We start from the raw sequence: 22,572 nt of genomic DNA, 5'->3' as shown, positions 1-22,572 counted from the left end.
TGTCTGATTATCTTCAAGCGCAGTATGAATAAAACTGCCCACTCACACATCCATCAATAAAGACAATAATGTAGGAAAGATGCGCACGTGGGCTAAAAACGTTTAATATCAAAGCTATAGCTACAGAAGCAAAAAGATAAGCATTAAAAATTATGTATTAAAATTAAATTACATATATACAGTGTTACCAGTTTATTTGCCTCGAGTGTGTCTTCCGTAACTTAGTTGTAATATTTCTTACTGTTCATGAAGGCAGCAAAAGTGTACGTTATGGAAAGAGCCAATCAGAGCCCAGGAAACATCAGCTAAGCCTGTCAGCAGATAGGCGATGGAGACAAAACTGACTGGGAACCTCGTTCTCCCGCACCAGTGGTCACCGCAGGCGGCAAGAGTGGAGCAACACTGCCGAGGAAATTCACCCATCAGACCATAACAAACTTATACAGCTGCTGACGACATAAAAACAAAAAACAAGGTAAAATACGCCACTTTGTTACTTAAAAACGCGTCTGTGGTTTTTCTTTCTAACTTCCTTTAACTATTTGTCTATTGTTTTCTCTCTCTGTCTGATAAGAGAAGTTAAACTAGTCAGTCCGTAAACCACGTTTAACTTGTACTTTTCCTACATCCTGGTTTTTAGTAAGTTTGAGTAAGACTTTAGTGAGTAGTGATGTGGATGTTTGCCAGATAACTGCGAGGCTGTCTGACCGGTTTGTAAATGAATGAACCAGACTGACCAAATCCTTCCACTGAGGGATGTGTGACTCAATCAGTAACTCGGTCCTTTAACTGTGTCAGGAAGATTTTGTTGTAATAGTTAGTGGGGTTATAATGAAAGCTAAAAATTATACAATGACCTCCAATTTTGATATTGGATTGCATTCTTTTAAAACGGCTTTTTATTTTGCTTCAGTTCTCCCTTCCCCAGGCATCCATCACCCTTTGTTATTAATTTAGGTTATAGTGTGTAATCTGAACCAGTGTTTCTGTGGATCAGTGATATTTAACACCTTTGACAGGTCAGGTGCAACAGAGAAATGAGATGATGTATGTGACCCCCGATGAGCTTTGCTTGAACCACATTTGCTGGTCTGGACTCGGTGCTGTTGTGACTCAGAGACAGCAGTGATCAATAATGAGAAAGCTCCATGACAGTCCCATTAATCCGTTAAAGAAATAGCTGCCAGGTCCGCAGTGTAGCACGCAGAGAACTGCGAGCAGACGTCAGAGCTTTCAGCTTATTAAATCTCTTATAGCAACAGACTGAGCAGGTACTCCATCCCTGAAAGGTTACATGGAGAATCCAGAGCGTCATCAGTTTACCAACACACTGTTGGAGGGTCAACTACATCAGTCAGTGTATCAGAAGTGTATGACATAAACACAAGTGAAGGCATGCAGTTAAAATAACAATGCTTAAATAAAAAATTAAATTTAAAAAACTAAAAACTTCAATGATCTTAAAACAGATCAGATCTAATGGACACCAAGAAATGATGGTAAGAAGGCACATACGTAGATTTTCTCAGTAAAACTGAAATGTCTAACAAGTTCGAAATGGAAATGGTCAGAATTTCAGTAAGTTGAAGTTGAACCTAAAAAGAAAAAAAAGCTAAGATCTAATGCCGTGCTTCTGCAAGATGTTCTGCACAGTATGCAAAGAAAAATGCAAGTCTTCAGTGTGAGATTTTCTCCTGTTTAAAAATGAACAGCTGTCATCGGAGATGGGTTCGGTGATGCTGCAGAAGTACTAGTTTCCTTATATTTTTGCTGCTTCTACATTATTTCTCTCATTTTTAAGTCCTGAAGCTGTTCATGACTGTTCATATCAGCATATTTACTTTGCTGTGGTCTTGGTATTATGAAATCAGATGTGTCTGTGCATAATAGGCTGCTTATAAAACTCAAACACTGATGTCCTGTTTTGACCTCTGTTGACTCCAGTGGAGATGACCTCACTGAGTGAAACATGCGGCAAAAGTGTAAAGTTCACGCCCCACCCTTTAGCAGTAAAATTTTACAGATGTTATTACAGATGCCTGAATTTCTTACTTTACTTCCGTCACATTTTGTCAGTAAAGGAAAGCAGGTCCTGCATCCAAAGATTATTTCTTATCTTTGCTGCATATTTATTGTTTATAATCATCATATAATTCATCTTGCAACTGTAAATTTGTGAGGTGAGTTTATTTAGTCATTTCTCCTCCTGCTCTGCTGGAGCTTTTGTGTGGATCCGGTTGTTGAGCAAATAACTAACTGCCCATGACTTCATTAGTGTGCAGATGAAACAAACCCATACTAATCACATTAGGGTTGGCTTTACTGTTCGTGTCCTGTCAGGTTGAAACAAACCTCATATGTGATTGTCCAGAAGGATAGAAGGCCTGATAGTGCCTCTAACCATGTTTCTTATTGCTTTACCGTTAAGTATGTCTGTTATTACTCACACTGAATATAAACCGCTGAGCTGTCTTTCAGTCATCTTGTTAGCAGACCATTTCTTGACAGTTCTGGGAGCACAGCAGTGCATTAGGGAACTCTTGCATAATTTTTTAGTTAAAAAAAAACAACACCCAAAAAAAAGCATGCTTCAATGTAACATCTTGTGCTTAGTTTTGTTTCTATCCACCACATGTTTGCTTTTCTGTATCAACCCTTACTTCTCATCTGCATATCTCCTCATACATCTCTCTCTGTTTGTCTCACCCGAGCAGTCATGTCAGCCAAAGCCATCTCTGAGCAGACGGGAAAGGAGTTCCTCTACAAGTACATCTGCACATCAGCGGCCATCCAGAACAGGTTCCGCTATGCAAACGTGACACCTGAGACCAACTTTGACCGACTGGCTCAGGAGCACCCATGGCTGCTCACAGAGGTGAGGCAGGAGAAACATTTAGGGCGGTAATATATGTGGATGGTGAAGTAATATTTTATTTAGCTGACTGAACAGTCATCTTGTTATGTCTCTAATTTATAGACCATTGATCTCCAAAGCACAGTCTCTTTTGCTTGTGGAAAAGGATATCCTCTTTATAGGCACGATTACTTAGGCTGGCAGCTGAGCGCTCTCTTGGTGCTTGTTAGCTGAAATCACAGACAGAGGAGGAAACCATCAGTTCTGTTCCATACTTGGTGGAAATTGGGCAAAGTAAAAGCACAAGAAAAAAAGAAGACGTAGAAAAAATTCATATTTGCACCACCAGAAGCCAAATGTTGAGCTGGGTTTTGCATTTTTGCACAGGTTCTCCAGGCTTCCAGTTTGCTCTTCTGTTACGTACATAGACAGCTATCATATCAGTTGATTTAATTACTCTGTTGCTCATCTTGCTCGATGAAATGTCATTCTCTGTTTGCCTCCCTCTCTGCTGATGGATTTTATCTGGAAGGTATTAGGAGGATGCTTAGGGCAGATCCACAGTGATGTGTCCTGCTGCAGAATTGATTCAGAAATTGCATTAACGTTCACCCTCAGCCCTCTCCTCATTTGCTCACTGGCAAGCACCCAGATAGTAATGGCTCCATTGTCATAAGTCATTCTTTTCATCTGAAGTAAGAGGAACTGGGTGATGCCAGTAGGGGTTTTATGTAATTTTTCAATTGCATCGTATGGGATGGTTGGTAGATGAGAGATAATTTCTCAAATACATGGCACCTCATCGTTCAGGTACTAAATACTTGGGATTTCCAGAGCAGTAAGGAATTGTTTAGCAATCCTATAAAAAACATACCTGCAGTCTTGTGGTCTGAAATAAAATGAACTGAGGAAAACAGTGTGTGTTTTATCACTGCAACATGAATATGTCGGCCCCTATCCATGCCTTTTCCATTCATTAATTCACTTTGAAACATTTGGCTTACACTGAAAGCAGAATTCATTCAGGACTGCAAATAACAGCCCCAGATTTTACCATTACTCTGCCAATTAATGCAGTGATTATGCATTCTACTGTTTAATAGATGTAGAAAGCATCATAAAATTCATGATTCATAAATTATAATTCCCAGAAGGCAAAGATTACATCTTTCTTTTTCTTTTTCTTTTTTTTTTTGGAAGATTGATAAAAGTTAAAATTGCACTGAATAAACTTGAGATGGCATAAAGATAGGCGACATCAGACTCAGTCAGATTCAGACATCAGACTCCATCCTGTTTTTGCACACCTGCCACCACACAAGGTGCTTAGCTCGATAAGTGCAGACTTCCAAACCTCCTGTTATTAAAATCAACACAAAACCTGCGCCGGCAGGTTCGTGGCATGGGTGTTGAGCAGCTCCCGTAGGTAATGGGTATGTGGCTCAGTACTTTTACTATATACTTTATAATGAAATAGTTGCACTGAAGCTGGAAATTTCAAAAGGATTGATTAAGAATCACACACACACACAATGCACCCGACCCCTATGGCGCCTCCTGCGGGTGGTGGGCCTGCGGGAGGATGGGCCCATGTCTCCTCTTCGGGCTGTGCCCGGCCAGGCCCCATGGACTAAGGCCCGGCCACCAGACGCTCGCCCTCGGGCACCCTCCCCGGGCCTGGCTCCAGGGCGGGGCCCCGGTGACCCTATCCCGGGCAGGGTAAACTGTTCCCTCTGTGTCCTTTTCATAAGGGTCTTATGAATCGCTCTTTGTCTGGTCCCTCACCCAGGGCCAATTTGCCATGGGAGACCCTACCAGGGGGCAAAAGCCCCCAGACAACATAGCCCCTGGGATCCCTGGGACACACAAACCCCTCCACCACGATAAGGTGGCGATTCAAGGTGCCCCCGCGACCCGACCCCGGACAAAGCGGATGACGATGGATGGATGATTAAGAATCAGATTTTGGTTTTATTTTTTGGGGTCATTTTTACCATTGCACTGGTGTCAAATCTCATATTTATGCTGTTAAAATGCATTAAGTGTTACCTCTAGAAACCTCTCCAGCTTTAATATTTTAAATTTGCTCCTTTAAAGTAATATTTACATACTAGTGTAAAAGCAGAATGACTACAGATTAAATTAGAACATTTACTTTAGACTTAGCTTTTCAAACTGAAAAGGTCAATTTGATGAATTCATTCAAAGTTTGCTGATAATATTTTTTCCCTTCCTCCTTCAGAGACTGGTGGTGAAGCCGGACCAGCTCATCAAGAGACGAGGCAAGCTGGGTCTGGTTGGCGTCAACCTGGACCTAAATGGCGTCAAAGAGTGGCTCAAACCCCGCCTTATGAAAGAAACCACAGTACGTCATCCACCCTCTGCCTCTCTGCTGTCTCTCAGGCAACTCCCTCCACCCACCCTTCTGCTTGAGAGCGTGCATTTTGCTGAACCGTCCTCCAGTCAATATTATCCCAGTGTTTTTCTTTTCCCCTTTTTTTCCCTTCTTCTTTCCCCTTTCTCTTACCCTCCTTCCCAGTTTTCCTTGCATGTGCCTGGTTTATGTTTATTCCTCCCCTGATGCACGTTTGCCTAAACAGCTGCCCAGTTTGTTATTGACTTCATTGCTAGCCTGCTGGTATTAAATCAATCCAGTCAGCTGAGGCAAGTGCTGCCACTGAAGAAACACTCACTCCATCAACATAGCACTGAGACGCCGCTTTGCCTCATAAACCCAGAAGTGAGTTACGGAGAGACTGGGTTGGTTCATAAAGCACTGAAGAAGAGTGTGTGTAGCACTGAAACTGCATATCTTCTTGCAAATTAGGTGACAGTGTCAGCAGTGCTACTGGCTGTAAATACGAATAAATGCAGCAGTAGTAATATACCTGCACTGGTTTTTTGCCAGCCCCCCCAACAATAAAGGTTGTTTCCTTAACAAGAGCATCCGAGGACACGCACCCTAACGTTCACATAGAAAGGCGCACACCCCTAACTGTACCTCTATAGTTTCCACCTTTTTCTTTACAACCTGCTCTTTATCTCTGCATGTCAGAGGTCAACTGAAACCAAATCCACCTATATAAAATCACCCCATCAGACACACGGTATTTTCCTCAGCACTTCACAACTGCCGCAAGGTATATCATTTTAATTTTTTTCTTTCGGACCCCAGACACAGCGGTGTGAGGTAGTTAGCACACAATTTGGCTATGTAGAAAACATCGTTTGTTTGGAATCAGCCGAGAGGTAGAATTACTATATATTACTACTTGCAGCCACTGCTGCTCTGTTGATGGTCTGTGCAGTGTTTCAGTTTGCTGGGCCATGTCATCTTTATTGTCCTCTCCCGAGGAGAAGTGTAATTCAGTAGAGTAATCATTTTAACTGGATGAAGTAATTTTGCAGATAAATTACCTTCACTAGTACAAACATGTATATTTTATTCATATGTCATTTACTTCTTTTGCCCTCAAAATGCACACAGTGAATGCATATTATTAAAATACTGGCACTGACCAGTGCTACCCCTCAGCATCCTACTGTAGAAACAGCTATAGCATCGATTTCAGAATCCTACGTCTCCTTGTTATTACATTAACGCATTCACAACGTTTTAGCAAACCTGACCTTTGACCTCTGCTCTTTAGTTCAAGGTCACTTAGATTCCAACTTGTCTGAGATTTTTAGTGGATAAATCTATGGTATGAATTTGAAGCTCCCATGTCATTTCGTTGTTTGTTATCACATCCACAGACTTAGACATCTACGCTGTCCGCCCTCCCGCGGACATTTTAACATTAACTCTTCTGATCTCATATTTTCTGATGCTTGTCTTCCTCTCTGACTCTATTTCAATGAAAAAGTAAGTGGTGCTGTTTACAGGAACAACACCCATACTAGATTAACTTCCTCAACATCACTTCTAAATAAATATATCCTGTCACTTCCTTTATGATGCTCACACTTTGCTTGCCCACACGTCTTCAGTTTTTTCAGTTAGTATTTAATGTTTTGTGGGGTAATAGTGACATAAGTGGTTAGGTTGAAAAATTCAGGTACAATATGACATTCTATAAAGGCATTGCTTTCTATTTTTCTTTATCAGCCTGTTTCATATTTGCCACTTTATTTATCTGAGTATAAGCTACTGTGAGTTTTTCAATCATTTTCACTACTGTCATCAATCTTTTCTTTTTATTTCTCCCCTTGAAAATGGCAGCTTTCACCCTTATTATATGTATTTTTTTTTCTTTCCTCCACGGCTGGTTGCTCTCAGCCGGTCCCTGGTTGCGTTGCGCCTGTTGGCCTTTAACAGAAGAACAGTGACAGCTTTTACTGAATGAGCTGTGGCTGTGTTAGCACTCTATGCCTGCAGTTCTACATGAGAGCATTTCCTTTTTTGTCATTTAAAATGTCAGTTCCTTCATTCACAGTGCTATTTCTGCACTTTATCATTTTTAATTTCATGTACATATATGTCTGCTTCTCCCACAGTAAATTTATCTTTAAATTGGAATTAGGCAGTAATTAAACATCTGTTGTTTTCCATAATAGATAGATATAGACCATGCTATAATGTGTTTTAACCCATGTGAGCTGCTCCCACACAATAATTATATATATATATATATATATATATATATATATATATATATATATATATATATATATATATATATACATACATACATACATATACATACACAGTATATATATATATATATATATATATATATATATATATATATATATATATATATACATACATACATACATACATATACATACACAGTATATATATATAATTATTTTTTATTTATTTATTTTTTTAATTGGTGCTCCCTAAGAAGATTATTATTGTGTTAATGACTTGCAGGTGGGAAAAGCCAAGGGTGTTCTCAAAAACTTCCTCATTGAGCCATTTGTCCCACATAAGCAGGTAAAATAAATTCCTACCTTCTTTATATCTTAGCCTATTCATATCGTATTACTACAGATGCTAAATCAAATATTTAAAGTATTCAAGAAATATAATGGACAGATTTGTAAACTTTATCCATTGGTCAGGAGGAAGAATTCTATGTGTGCATATACGCCACTCGAGAAGGGGACTATGTGCTGTTTCACCACGAGGGCGGGGTGGATGTAGGAGACGTCGACGCCAAGGCACAGAAGCTACTAATTAAGGTGGATGAAAAGATCAGTGAAGACCTGGTGAAGAAAGACCTGCTGACTCATGTCCCCAATGACAAGAAAGTGTAAGTGGGATAGAAATGGTAAAGGGAGTGCATGTGCAGAATCTTGATGTGTGCAGGGTAGACAAAGACTGGGAGTGGACACAGTATGTACAGTTTATGAAAATGAGCATGAAACTCAGCATTAGTTAGAATTTGCATTTTTTTTTGCATATTACAGACTAGACTGGGGTTTCTGTTATTGTGTACTCTGTCAGTTTCTGCATATTTAGCCTTTAAGGAAGACTAAATATGTTCTCTTGCAGGAGTAATATTGTATATTGCCTTTACACAGTCTCATCCTCACAGAATAAGCAGCATCTTTGTGAAACCTGTTTAAAAACTAATACACCTTTTACATGATTAAATTGTTTTTTACAGGAAGCCTTTACCTTATTTCGTAGTAAGTCCCCACAAAACAGTATGTGCACTTAAACAAGAGAACAATTAAACATTTATAGACCTTCTCATATTAAAAAAGACAACATTACTGAATAAAAACATTGCAAAATAATATTTTATTAACAATTTTATGTTCATTAATACACCCTGTCACCCAAACATTGATGTATTCATCACTAAACTGCTAAAAATAGAAGGAACTACTGACCAACAGGGAGGAGCAGCAAATAAATTAAGCTGGAGAGAGCACTTTAATATTGGCAGTAAATGGGGGGGGAGCAGTACACGGGCAGAGGGTTTCCATTTGCCCATTAGACAAATGACAAACTCCCTCCTTGGCTTTGCCTTTCTTCGATCAGCCTCCACCTCCCAGCCTTTTTTTTTTTTCTTTTTTTAAACGCTACAGCCACATTCAGAACACGTCCACTTATTTTGATGGGAAGGATACAGTGGCTGACCCTCCGCCAAACCCTCTTATCCATCTCTTCAGCATTGCTCTTGTGATGGCAGATTCTGGCCGTCTCACTGTCTTGGCTGACATTGAAGAAGCCATCCCAGAAATCACTCTGCCAGCCCCAGCTCACCTCCTCCCCCCCACAAACACTTTTTTTCCTCACACTCTGGACTCAAAACAAAACCTGCATTTAGCTAGCAGACATGAGAAGCTGAGTCACTTGGGGTTTCGGTCATTCTTTTCCCCCCACGGGCCACTCGACGACCTGACAAAAGGCTGATACGGGTACAGAGGCTCAGAGCTGCCTGCAGAACTGACAGACAGGAGAGGAGAGCAAAGCACTGCCTCCCACAGCAACCTCTCACTTCTCTGTTTTGACATGTGATGGAGAAGGCAAATTAGATTGTTTGCATGCAGCTCCTGTTGTGTATATTTATAGCATTATTGTTAATATGCAGAGGATAATTTGTTTTGCAGATTAAAGATAAAAATAGTTAGATTCAATTCAAGAAATTGAATACAGACCATAGAAACTGTGCTTTGCATGTGAATGTTTTGCAGGTTTTACATTTTTTTGTCATGGAGATTTTGATATTCAAAAAGAGATGGATTCACAAAGATGAGTCCTTTTGCAAAGTTTTCATTGCTGTGTGTCATAAGCATACTAAAGGGACTCATGGGAATCAGAGTCTACCTAGGCAAAGATCATAGACTGTACTGTGTATAACAGATGGGCCCAGTCTCATTTTCTCCCTCACATCTGCCATCTTTTATGATTTGCCACAGGTGGATCTGACTGAAATAACATGAATGACCCATGCATCTGTATCACAAGCATGGAGACAGAGCACAGGAGGGAAAAACAGCTGGCTTCACAATATGCAACCCAGCTCTAGAACTCTGTTTCACTATTGATTCACAAGCTTGTGACCACAAATAAATTTCACTATCAAAGGATAATTTTAGCACCCTATTCCTAATTATATTTTGCTATCAAGATGATCTAATTAGTTAAGAATTTTTTTAAACATAATAAAATCACCACATAAATAGATCATACAGTCATCCATGATGCAAATTCTATACCTTTAAAATGCAATGTGTAAAAACTAAGTATAATTAATGTCAGTATAAAGGAGTTTTCCTTTTCTGTTTTATCCTGTTTGTGATTTTGCAAAAAGCACAGCTGTTTGCTTCCTCAGCTTACTTCTGTTGATTGTGACTTCCACCACACTGCACCTTCATGCAATACAAAGTCCATGGGAAGGGCAGTGCAGTGTTTTCTCCTCTCTTTTTGAATGGCTAATAATTAATTGCCCTCTTTTTCTCTATCCTGCTTGACTGTCTTGTTTATTATAAGTAGGACTATGATTTACAAGATGAACATCTTGCAGATTAGATTAAATGAGGTTTCGAGCACTTCCCCATTTGTTTCAGATTTTACACCTGGCAGCCTGTGTCTGTCATTTAATTATACTGTCTGTGGCAAAGGGTAAAGTCATGCACTCATATTTATACTTTGTCCTTCCTTATCTAAACATTCTGTGGCTTGTATCAGTCATGCTTCATAGAATAGATTTATAAGACATGAGTCACCACTAATATAATAATAATAATAAAACCTTATTATACTGGGGGAAACAAGGCGTCAGTGACAACTCTAGGGAATTTTTCTTCATAATAAATTGGCTGTAGTGTATTTAGTTGGCAACTTTTTTTCTTCAAAGCTAGTCTTTCAAGCTATTACACTCAAGTAAGTGACTAAGAGCTTGAGCTAGCCCAAGATTTGTAGCCAGCAATTTGTTTTATATCAGTGGATTTTTCATGTATTTAATTTTCCCCCCCTATTTCTAATGTGATTGTCTTGTATTATGCATCACGGCATCCAGACATCTCCATTTAATTCAGGCACTGCTGCAACCAATCCAAAAATCAGGCTTTTATACACTGAACTTATTGTTTTTCTCTCTCTCTTTTTCTGCAGCATCTTGGCCAGTTTCATTGTTGGACTTTTCAACCTGTATGAAGACCTGTTCTTCACATATCTGGAGATCAACCCTCTGGGTAGGGTTTTTTTTTTTCTTTGATTTTCTCAAGTCCACAATAACATCTCAAACTATATCTGAACAGGCTACTGTTATAGCATCTACACTTTATTCTTGCACCAGCTTATTAATATGTTATCAGGTTGTAAAATTGGAAAGGGGACATCAAAAGGAAATTAGAGAGGAAAGCATCACAAAAAAATCATCATGAAACACACATTTTTGACACAGAGGGGGGAAAAACATTAAATAATACATGCACTTTCTGTTTGATGAAGGCAGCATGTGTTTGCAAAGATGTAATTAGTAACCAGTACATGCCCTCTGGTAGTTTTTCCTGTTGATGTGGTGTAAGTTAAAGGATGTATAATCACTGTTTTTTTTAAATGTGGGTTTTATTATATCCAGAAAAGACAAATTATATGGAAAAATGCTCTATCATGAAAACAGGCTATTTTTAGACATAGGTGAGCCCACAAAAGATGTCAGATGAACAAATCTTGAAAATAATACTTAACGAAAGAAGACCTTAATCAAACAGACCTAACCAAATTCAGTTCAACTCAGTTTTATTTAAGTAACCCCAAATCACAACAACAGCGTCTTATGGCACTTTACATGGTAAGGTAAAGACCCTACAATAATGCAGGGAAAACCCCAACAATCAGATACCCCCTATGAGCAAACACTTGGCAACAGTGGGAAGGAAAAAACCCCCTTTTAAAAGACAGAACCAAGCTCAGGGAGGGGGAACTATCCACCATGACTAGCAGTGGAAACCACAGGGACTAAAAAGTAAATTTAATGTAAAGAAACCACATTCCCTTAATGCGGTCTCAGCAGATGGTTACGTTCAATTGGTTGGCATTTAAAACACCTTCACCCTTAGCCTCCTCCTTTGTTCAAAATAAGGCGGAGTGCATCAACAGACAAGTAACACAAGAAAACCGAGGAAATAAATAATTAATGTATCTTATATAAATCAATGACAAAACAATATAAACCAAATGTGGGTGCCATCATTTAGAATACAGTGTAGTGTCTTAATGTGTATTAAAGCACATTAATCATACTTAATTAAATCAAACTAATCATTTGCTATACAGCTTCAATGACTGCATGTCACAATAATGTGGGAATGTAAGAACTTAAATCTGTATCTGATTTATATGATTGTGGTGTGTGTTTAATTACAAGATTATTTCTAGTTTATACTAGCATGCTGGAGTATACGTTTTAACATTACATCTTGACATCTCCCCTTTTAGTGGTCACAAAAGATGGAGTTTATGTGCTGGACATGGCCGCTAAGATCGACGCAACAGCTGATTACATCTGCAAGGCCAAGTGGGGAGATGTGGAGTTTCCTCCACCGTTCGGCAGGGAGGCTTATCCCGAGGTGAGGGGAGGTCTAGAGGGACAGAGGTAGAGATGCATCAGACTTATAATTGTGACCTCTTGAGACTGTTTCTTATTATTGCTCATTAGCTTTTTATCAGAGGTACAGTAGAACATCCATCACCTTCATCATTTCATAAATTGTGCCTTCCCAAACTAAAATAATGGCACTGTTTCAGTTAATTAAAATGTCCTAGACCTCTTGTGATGGCCTTCCTCAGTACTTTAAAGGTAAGAAGAAGGGGATAGTGTTAACTGCGATGGATCCTGTAAACCTGTTTTTAACCTGAAGAATAAATTGTATTTTTTTTTAAAATGGGTTTAAACAGGTTAGCTCCTGTATAATTATTTAGAAACAGTGGTATCGTCAAACATATTCACACGTAAAAATACTGTAGGTCTCACTTTGGAGAGGAAACGTGTCTCCAGAAAAGATTGCCTGGGCTGCAACATGTGCATAACGATTTGGAGAAAATAAATAAATTTACCCCATAGATGCATGAAATGTTCTGCTTTATTTGTTGTGGGAGCTATATTTATAATAAATGAAAGACCTATAACATGAAAGATTGTTTCAATAATTAGAAGATGAATAAGACTGATTATTGTACTTTTGAATGACACTGACAGAACTTAATATTTAATGTAGTTAAATATTAACTCGTAAGCTTGTAAATGGAAAAGGGCTGGGTTTTTTCTTTTTCATTTGTTTACAGGATGGTTGTTTTTTTGTCTGTTTTTGGGTGAAACATGTGGGAGCTGGTTTGAGACAGACTGTCTGTCTGTGTAGCAGACGGCCCGGTCTAATTGGGCTGCTGCGAGTCGAAGTGGAGATGAGGGACAGCAGGTGCCTTTGATTGGGAGCTTTTTTTACTCTCAGCCACCAGCTGTGGACCTGACTGTCACAAACAACCACTGATGTGCATCACATCCTCTGTCGCTGTCAATATCTATACAGTATTTCTAATTAATGGCCCCTTTAATGTTACAGGGCAGGCAAAGGACAAATTACAACTATGTAGTGAGATGCTTGTAAAAGGTCCGTCTCTGATTAAGGCAATATTTAACAGTGCCCGTACTTCTTTATCTTCCTTTTCCTTTTGTAGGAGGCCTATATTGCAGACCTTGATGCTAAGAGTGGAGCCAGCCTCAAACTCACTCTCCTTAATCCGCGAGGCAGAATCTGGACCATGGTGGCAGGCGGCGGTGCCTCAGTGGTGTACAGGTACTCAGTCATAGTGCTAACATACACACTAGAATTCATGGCTCTCAAGACTAAACAATCTTGTTTAGCCTAAACAATCTCTAGTATTGATCACCATTAAATTCATTCCTCTGTGCATAATTGGGTTTAGCATTAGGGGAGAATGCCAGAGATGCAGTAGGGATACTGATAGTGCAGCAGTTTACACTCTGCCCATTTAGCTGCCAGCTAAATTGGATTCCTAGATGTTGCTGTTTTACTGAGAGTCTGGAAGAAAGAGCGGTGCCTCACTTGCTCTGCCGTCTGTCGGGGGTGTAGAGTGGGACTTGCAGACCCATCAGGCGTGACTAATTATTTCCCCTGTGCACTGTTAAGTTGTATCTGTTTACAGTGCAGTATTAAATGAATAAAGGGGATGTGTTCTGGAGGTCTGTTTTTCCTGAAGTTGTGTTTATTGTTGCAGCTGAAAATGCCCCATATAAGAAAAACAGAGCTGTGGTTGCTTTTGTTGATCTGTTTCTTCTCTCTATTCTATCTCTTTACTAATATGAAACACCCTCAGTGACACAATCTGTGATCTTGGTGGGGTTAACGAGCTGGCCAATTATGGAGAGTATTCTGGAGCACCGAGTGAACAGCAGACCTATGATTATGCCAAGACCATCCTATCTTTGATGACGAGAGAAAAGCACTCTGATGGTGGGAATTGTGTAAACTTTCTTACTTACTTTCTTTCTTTTTTATTATTAACAATATTATTTCTATATGAAATTATTTCCATATTAATGTGTTCCAGGGAAGGTTTTGATCATCGGAGGAAGCATTGCAAACTTCACAAATGTTGCAGCAACATTTAAGGTACAGTGTGCATTTTGTTTGCATGGTGTTAATATATCAATATTTCTTATTTAATGTCATGTGTTAATTGAGCATCTCTGTCATTTTGGACAAAGGGAATTGTTCGGGCTATCAGAGATTATCAGGAGCCACTGAAGGAGCATGAGGTCACTATTTTTGTGCGGCGTGGAGGCCCCAACTACCAGGAAGGTCTAAGAGTGATGGGAGAAGTTGGTATGTTTTTCCTGATATGTTATAAATTTAGGCTTCATATTGTAATCTATCAATGTAGTCTTGAGACTAAGCACCTGCCAGCTGTTACACACCACAGTTAATTCGACTCTGGACCTTTCTCCACAGGAAAGACCACTGGCATCCCAATTCATGTCTTTGGCACAGAAACCCACATGACTGCCATTGTTGGCATGGCGCTGGGCCACAGGCCAATTGCCAACTTGCCTCCTATTGCTGCCCACACTGCCAACTTCCTCCTCAACTCCAACAGCAGCACATCGGTATGACGCGCACTGGCCTGATAAACCATCGAGATATTCTTGCAATTCACTGTGAAGTGTATTTACATCAGTCAGTTCCCTAAAATGTAGGTTGCATGCCACAGCCTCTGTTTCAGTCACTATTATCTTGTCCTCATAGTGAACCAGATTACACAGTTCCCTGCAATGCTCTTATATAAAGAGCATTGCAGGGATCTGTGGGCTGCTTTAGTCGTGAGTCTGCAGTTGGAAGTGCAAGGTTGTAGCGCGCCGCTCGAGGCATCCATTAAAAATGTGCAGTGCAAGATTTCAGCAAAGGAAGTGCGTGTGTGTGCATGCCTGTTTGTCTTTGCTTCAGATGTGCGCTACAACAGAAGAACAAAGTGAAATGAAATATGAATTGTCCTACTGGGAATTGGTGTGAATAAATGTGAAGTACTAGGAAACTGGGGTCATCAACAAAAATTATTTTTAATAGATTTCCAGGACACATGCACATCAAGTGCACGTGATCTCAACTTATCCAGCGGCTCTACCATTTATCACAGCTATCACAGCTAAAGCTGTCCCAACTAGGCTGTCCTTACTGAGAAACGTTTTTTTTTTAGATATGCGAGGGGGAAAAAAGTTACTTTTTTCTTCTTCTTTTTTTAATACTTTCTAGACGCCAGCGTCCAGCAGGACTGCTTCTTTCTCTGAAAACAAAGGCAAAGTTGAGAGTTCACCAGCAAAGAAGCCTAAAACTGGAGCCCCCGTTGGTGAGAAACACCCCGACCATGAGACTACACAATAAATGCCAAAACCTTTCTGTTTGTCATACTTGCATCCATAGCTGGACTGGCCATCGGGCATACCGGGCATTTGCCCGGTGGGCCGCTGGCGATTTTTTGTTTTTATGGGCCGATCGATTTTTTTTTTTTTTTTTTTTTTTGGAAGGGTATAAATAATGAAAGGTGTTGGATTGGCCAGTTGGTCATGATCGACTCTGAGCTGGACCAATTACAGCCGAGGAGGTCGGATGCACCCTCCCCCTTGTTTAGCAATCTTATAGACGAACTAAAGAAAATGGAGAACAAAAAAAGGAAAGAAGGTGCAGAAAAAATTAGGGCCAAAAAGCCCTTCAGGCAGACGCTGCCAAATGTGTAAAAATAACTGAATTGTTTGGCGGTAGCTATGGCATAGCTTCCACAGATTTAGCAACATCAGCAAGTGGTGGAGGCCAGCAGGTGGATAAGGGAAAGGGGAGGCAAGAGGAGGAGAGACCGAGGCGGCCGCCGGTCATAGTGGCAGAGGAACTGAACTTCAGGCAAGAAGTTATGACCTGCTGTCTGTGTCAGATATAAACCAAGTTTAGTTGTAGTTTGTTTTCGTTGTGCTGACTTTTTACAGGCGCTTAGAATAACTGGTACTGCGTACTAGCTAGCATGATGGAGTTTATATACTGCTGGGCGGGTGCTATGAAGTTACTGATAGTAAATTTTATTTTATGCTTCAGGTTAGTTTCTCAAACTCCTCAAAATCTTAACAAATTGTGCCAATCCTTACATGTTGCACCAGGCTGATTTATCATCTAAAGTGGAGAAGTCTGTGACAGAGGAGACAGAAGAGCAGCAGAGAGAGATGGAGAGATGACTTCATGTCATCCATGAGGGATGCATTTGACATATGTTTCACATATTATAGCCCAACAAGTTACTCATAGCAATTTAAATACCAGCAATCAGTTTTTGGCAGACAATCACTTTTTGGCACAACACCGGCTATTGCAGTTAATAATACAACAGCGTCTTGCCATTTTTTGTGTTTCTTTTTATCGCTGTGTAACTGAGCTCAATTGAAAGCCTGCATGCGCTAGTACCTCTTGCCACAAGTTCCCAGAATCCTTTGCGGTTTTACCCCTGAATGACGTCACATTTTTGGTGGGCCGGTCTCTAGTCAAAATGCCCGGGCCGATTTTTTGTCCCAGTCCAGCCCTGCTTGCATCCATCACTGGATAGTAGGTAGAGGCGTTGTATGTCTGCACAGTTCACTATAGGTATTATAGCGCCCTCTGTGGTCAGCAATAGGTTTCTGCAAAAACTATTTCCATGCTTCCACTTTCAAATTTCATTTTCATATTTTCCAAACTCTGGGAGAAAATGGAGGTTACAGTGTTTTAATACAAGGACTCACATATCGATTTTCTTTTTTTTTTATGTCCAATTTTATTTAAACACTGCTAACAGTGCCACCAGTATCTAAGAGTTTTCCTTTCTCTGTAGGAAAGGCAACTACCCTCTTCACTAAACACACAAAGTCGATAGTGTGGGGCATGCAGACTCGTGCAGTACAGGGCATGCTGGACTTTGACTATATCTGCTCCAGAGCTGAGCCATCTGTCGCAGCTATGGTCTACCCATTCACGTATGTATGCTGCGCCTGTCCTCTTTAGCTTGTGTCTGCTCTCAGTGTAATGCCCGTTTGCTGTAATATAACTGTAAGAACCTCTGAGAGTACTGTACTGTTTTTACTGTTTCTTATATGCGTTTCTTGTTGGCTGCCTTCCAGTGGAGACCACAAACAGAAGTTCTACTGGGGACATAAAGAGATCCTCCTCCCTGTGTATAAGAACATGAGCGATGCCATGAAGAAGCATCCAGATGTAGATGTGCTCATCAACTTTGCCTCTTTGCGCTCAGCCTTTGATAGCACCATAGAGACCATGCAGTACCCACAGGTACCCAGCTGCAGCATCTGTGGCCTATAAAAACTTTAATAAGGGCTTCACAGTTAAACATTTCTCTTTGTTTGTCTTCAGATTCGCACCATTGCCATCATTGCTGAGGGAATCCCTGAAGCCCACACTAGGAAGCTTATCAAGACAGCAGATGAGAAGGGTGTCACAATCATTGGACCAGCAACTGTTAGTTTTTCTTCACCTCTAATGAGAATTTACCAGATCTTTCTGTTTTGTTGTTGTTTAATTTAAGTAAACCACCTTTTGTTTTGTTTTGTCTAGGTTGGAGGAATCAAGCCAGGCTGTTTCAAGATCGGGAACACGGGAGGCATGCTGGATAACATCCTCGCCTCCAAGCTGTATCGCCCAGGAAGCGTGGCCTATGTGTCCCGATCAGGCGGCATGTCCAATGAACTTAACAATATAATCTCCCGCACCACTGATGGTGTATTTGAAGGTGTGGCCATCGGTGGGGATAGGTACGTATGTGCTTTTTGGCTCTGGATTTAAATGTGGTGTGAGCTGGGACATAATTCATAATTCTTCTTCAGATACCCAGCCTCTGTGTTTACGGACCATGTGCTGCGCTACCAAGACACTCCTGGAGTAAAGATGATTGTCGTACTGGGAGAGGTGAGGAGTAAATGATCACACACTGGTGCTCGGAGCTTTAAACTGTTGTTGGCTGCTAATTTTTGACTGTCTGTGCCCTTGTAACAGATTGGTGGCACAGAAGAATACAAGATCTGCCAAGCTATCAAACAGGGCAGAATCACAAAGCCAGTTGTGTGCTGGTGTATTGGCACCTGTGCCACTATGTTCTCCTCAGAGGTAAGAGGGCAGATTTAGTGTTTGATGCATATTAAACAGATGAGTAATGAGACATTCCAGAAATTAATTGTCGCTTTAATTGTGTTCTTCAATGTGTTACACAATGTGTTCAGGTTCAGTTTGGCCACGCAGGAGCTTGTGCCAACCAGGCCTCTGAGACAGCAGTAGCTAAGAACAAAGCTCTGAAGGAAGCTGGTGCATTTGTCCCTAAAAGCTTTGATGAGCTTGGGGATATCATCAAGTCAGTGCATGTTCATGAGGGGGAGGGTTAATATTCTTATGCAGCGATTCTTGATCTAAATGTAATTAATTTTTGTGTTATTTTTAATTTTGCAGCTCTGTATATGATGACCTTGTTGCGAAGGGAGTTATTCAGCCAGCTGAAGAGTTGCCTCCTCCCACTGTACCAATGGATTACTCGTGGGCAAGAGTGAGTATGCCAGAAAGAATAACTTTTTAAGAGCAGAGCTTTTAAAGGGTGTGATGGCAGTTGTTTTTCATTTTTCTCATTGTTTTTGCCTTTCAGGAGCTCGGTCTGATCCGTAAGCCAGCTTCTTTCATGACCAGTATCTGTGACGAGAGAGGTCAGGAGCTCATTTATGCTGGCATGCCCATCACTGAGGTCTTCAAGTCAGAAATAGGTCTCGGAGGCACTCTGGGGCTGCTTTGGTTCCAGAGGAGGTCAGGCTTGTAACTCAGCCATAAATAGCTCCGGAAAAATCTTTGAACTATGCAACCTTTTTATGATATTTCATCATCTTTGTATGCAGGTTGCCCAGGTATGCCTGCCAGTTCATCGAAATGTGTCTAATGGTGACTGCGGATCACGGCCCTGCTGTTTCTGGTGCACATAACACTATTGTATGTGCCCGAGCTGGCAAAGACCTCATCTCCAGCCTCACCTCAGGCCTTCTCACCATTGTAAGACACCCACACCTGTCTTTGATCTATTTACTTGATTTATATAGCTATAAAACTCAACCACCTAAATGTAATCTATGTCTTTCTTCCTGTAATGGTTTTTTTTTTGTTTTTTTTAGGGTGACCGTTTTGGAGGCGCTTTGGATGCTGCAGCAAAGCAGTTCAGCAAAGCATTTGATAGCGGCATGCTGCCCATGGAATTTGTGAACAAGATGAAGAAGGATGGCAAGCTGATCATGGGCATTGGACACAGAGTCAAGTCGGTGAGTACCATGGCTACTTAGCGTGTGAGCATCTGATACAGCATCGTGTTATTCTGGCTAAACTAAGTATTTAAAAATACAAGAAATATAGATGTGCACCATATCTAATAATTCTTAGATCATGAGCTAATACTGATAGAGGAAGACAGCAATTTTGACTGGGGAGAAGAGATGTTGAAATTGAATTGTCTGTGCTTTTCAGATTAACAATCCAGACATGAGAGTCCAGATCTTAAAGGACTTTGTGAAGCAGCACTTTCCTTCCACACAGCTGCTGGACTATGCTCTGGAAGTAGAGAAAATCACCACCTCTAAGGTAAGCTTGGAATAGCTTTTGGAAAAAACTAATTTCTTACATTATAGGGGACTTATTCTAATTATTTCCAGCTCCAAATTGTTGGACTCTACCAAAGTAGCTTTGCATAATTCAGTTCAAAATAATCTTTATCATCCAGGGCCTTGGTGCTGCCAGTTCATCGTCTGTCTGAAACAAGTGATTTTAGCTTCTCTTCACTTTTAACGTCACAATCACTTTAAGCGGAGCTTCGTCTCATTGGCTGCCTCCATAATCAATGAAATTTGGGATATCACCTGTTTTTCACATCTGTATCCAGCAAAGAGCAGAAAAAACTGAAGCTGAATGTTTAGAGCCGTCTAAGCGTTTGGCTAACACAGATTATATTCTAACGTCATTATTTGAAACTCTTATCATGTTTAATATGAGTATTTCTTATTGTAATAATGTCTATATATAGAGGGAGAGAGGGAAATTAATGAAGGGTATGAAAAGTCCACTTGTAATGATTTTATGCTGTACTTGTGTTACCAAGAAACCCAACTTGATCCTGAATGTGGATGGCTTCATTGGTGTGGCTTTTGTGGATTTGCTCAGGACTTGTGGTGGATTTACACGGTGAGCCAGTTTCTCTTTAAAGTTTAAACCAGGTTTCTCTTAAGAATGGCACTTTAACTAGAATTAAGGGATAGCATAGTTTTTCTTCCAGGCTTTTTAATAAAAATGATTACTTAGGAAGATGTGCTGAAACTTGTTGGGATTATGTGACAGAAGCATGTCTATATTATTAAAAAGCCCCTTTCCCTGTCTACCACACATTCACAGGGATGAAGCAGATGAGTTTGTGGAAATTGGTGCTCTGAATGGCATCTTTGTCTTGGGTCGCAGTATGGGATTCATTGGTGAGTTATCTGCGTGCATGGCAATGTCTGCAAGACAGCAAACACTTCTACTTTGTATGATAACCAGTCTTTCTTTTATATATCTCCTTAAGGACACTACCTGGATCAGAAGAGGCTGAAACAGGGTCTGTATCGCCACCCTTGGGATGACATCTCCTATGTACTCCCAGAGCACATGTCTATGTAATCAGAGGGACTAAACCATATAGCAGCAGCAGCTGTTTGGTCCCTCACCCTGCCATTAGTACCCCTGCACATACTGTGACATCATCTCAAATCAGTGCCATAACATAGGGAAGATGTTACGATTAATATAGCTGTAAATGCCAAGTGGTGGAAAGAATTTAGTTCTGGAAACCTGTCAGCGCTGCGCACATGATTAATATATAACCTGCTAAACTGTGAACCTTCCATCTTAAAATGTGTTTTGGAGAGCAATCGGATGAGGTATACAGTGGAGGAAGTAAACAGAAAGTTACTGATGACTAGAGAAGTACTGTTGTTTACCCCCAAATAATACATCAATATATTAAAGTAGCATGTGTGTCTGTGCGACAGTGTTTCATGTTTCTGTGCTGCTCTCTTCACTGTGCCATTTACTACAAGAAGTGAACATGTAGTGCAATAATTCCTATATAATATCAGAACATACTGTACATCAGATCTGTATTTGTGTACATATGAATTAATACTTAACTAACCAAATGGTACAAGAATGTTATAATTTGCATTTTCTGTATTGCCTTTGACACAGTAGTAATGAGTGATGCTTGTAGTCTGCTTACTGTGGGTGATGGGACCATTTTTATGAGTCATACCTAGCAGGTACTGCCATTTGCAGTGTGCAGGAAATGTTCTCTCCCAGCTGGTACAATATGAGGGAGTATTTTTTGAAAGCATTAAAATGGTCAGATAATGTTATTAGTCATAAGAACAACAAATATGTAATTAGTGGGGGGTTTTTTTTGTTTTTTTTGTTTTTCCTCTTACCTGGTTATTTAAGAGGCTGCCATTGCATATGATAAATGAGACACAGTTAGTAACAAAAAGCTAAATTATTAATAAAAATATCTTTGAGCCAGCACAATTGGGGTTAAATAAAATGTATTATTTTTGTATAATTAATGAGGTATGGTTTTTATTCATTCTGATTTTTAATTCTTCTGAGTGCAGTTTTGAAGGTTGTTTCATGCCTGGTGTGAAAATCTTTTCAGAATGACTGAACTTCTTTAGAAAAAAAAAAAACAAGGTCCAAAAGGGTATCTATATGTGGCAGGCATCGCCAGTGTTATCCATTATGCAGTTGTGGTTAAAAAGTGTATCAAATCTGTGAGAAACCAGAAACGTGTTTTCAGTGTCTTCATGTTTTATGTTTTTTATCTTTGAGTGTGAGCTAAGTGTTCCTGTGTACTGATTTGTTGTATGTTGATAACGGTATAATTAAGTACATTAAAATGTAATCATTAAAATGTATCAATGCATGTGTTTGTCTTTATTCACAAGGGGGCGCCAGAACCCCACGGGATTAGTATCTCCTCCAGGAATGGGGATCGTTTTCTTCTTTAGACTTAAGAGCTAAAAAAGAAAGGAACCCGACTTCTTTACCTTTTGTGAAAACCTTAACATCTAAACTTAAAGAAGCCTAGTATCCTTCTGTTTTTAAGCTGTTGAGACTAATGTGTTCTGGGTGACATTACATGGACTTTTCCCTCAAAGGTA

At 40.1% G+C, this 22,572-nt stretch overlaps 1 protein-coding gene across 1 annotated transcript; it reads left to right on the top strand.

The window, feature by feature from the left end:
• Positions 1-316: 316 nt before the first annotated feature.
• Positions 317-22,326, top strand: aclya (ATP citrate lyase a). The gene is made up of 28 exons (XM_026164362.2): positions 317-475; positions 2,715-2,875; positions 5,097-5,219; positions 7,734-7,796; positions 7,925-8,115; positions 10,932-11,011; positions 12,261-12,391; positions 13,497-13,615; positions 14,157-14,293; positions 14,391-14,452; positions 14,548-14,665; positions 14,792-14,946; positions 15,590-15,683; positions 17,187-17,328; positions 17,473-17,641; positions 17,723-17,827; positions 17,924-18,120; positions 18,193-18,274; positions 18,362-18,472; positions 18,586-18,713; positions 18,809-18,902; positions 18,999-19,153; positions 19,243-19,393; positions 19,513-19,656; positions 19,859-19,972; positions 20,487-20,569; positions 20,777-20,853; positions 20,946-22,326. Exons 2-28 carry the CDS (start codon positions 2,717-2,719, stop codon positions 21,038-21,040), a joined length of 3,279 nt encoding a protein of 1,092 aa, XP_026020147.1. The 5' UTR covers positions 317-475; positions 2,715-2,716; the 3' UTR covers positions 21,041-22,326.
• The last annotated feature ends 246 nt before the right edge of the window (positions 22,327-22,572 follow it).

The sequence above is a fragment of the Astatotilapia calliptera genome, chromosome 4, assembly GCF_964374335.1.
Source record: "Astatotilapia calliptera chromosome 4, fAstCal68.1, whole genome shotgun sequence".
Taxonomy (NCBI): domain Eukaryota; kingdom Metazoa; phylum Chordata; class Actinopteri; order Cichliformes; family Cichlidae; genus Astatotilapia; species Astatotilapia calliptera.
Note: the sequence above shows the minus strand (reverse complement) of the source record. Positions and strands in the feature narration are given on the sequence as shown.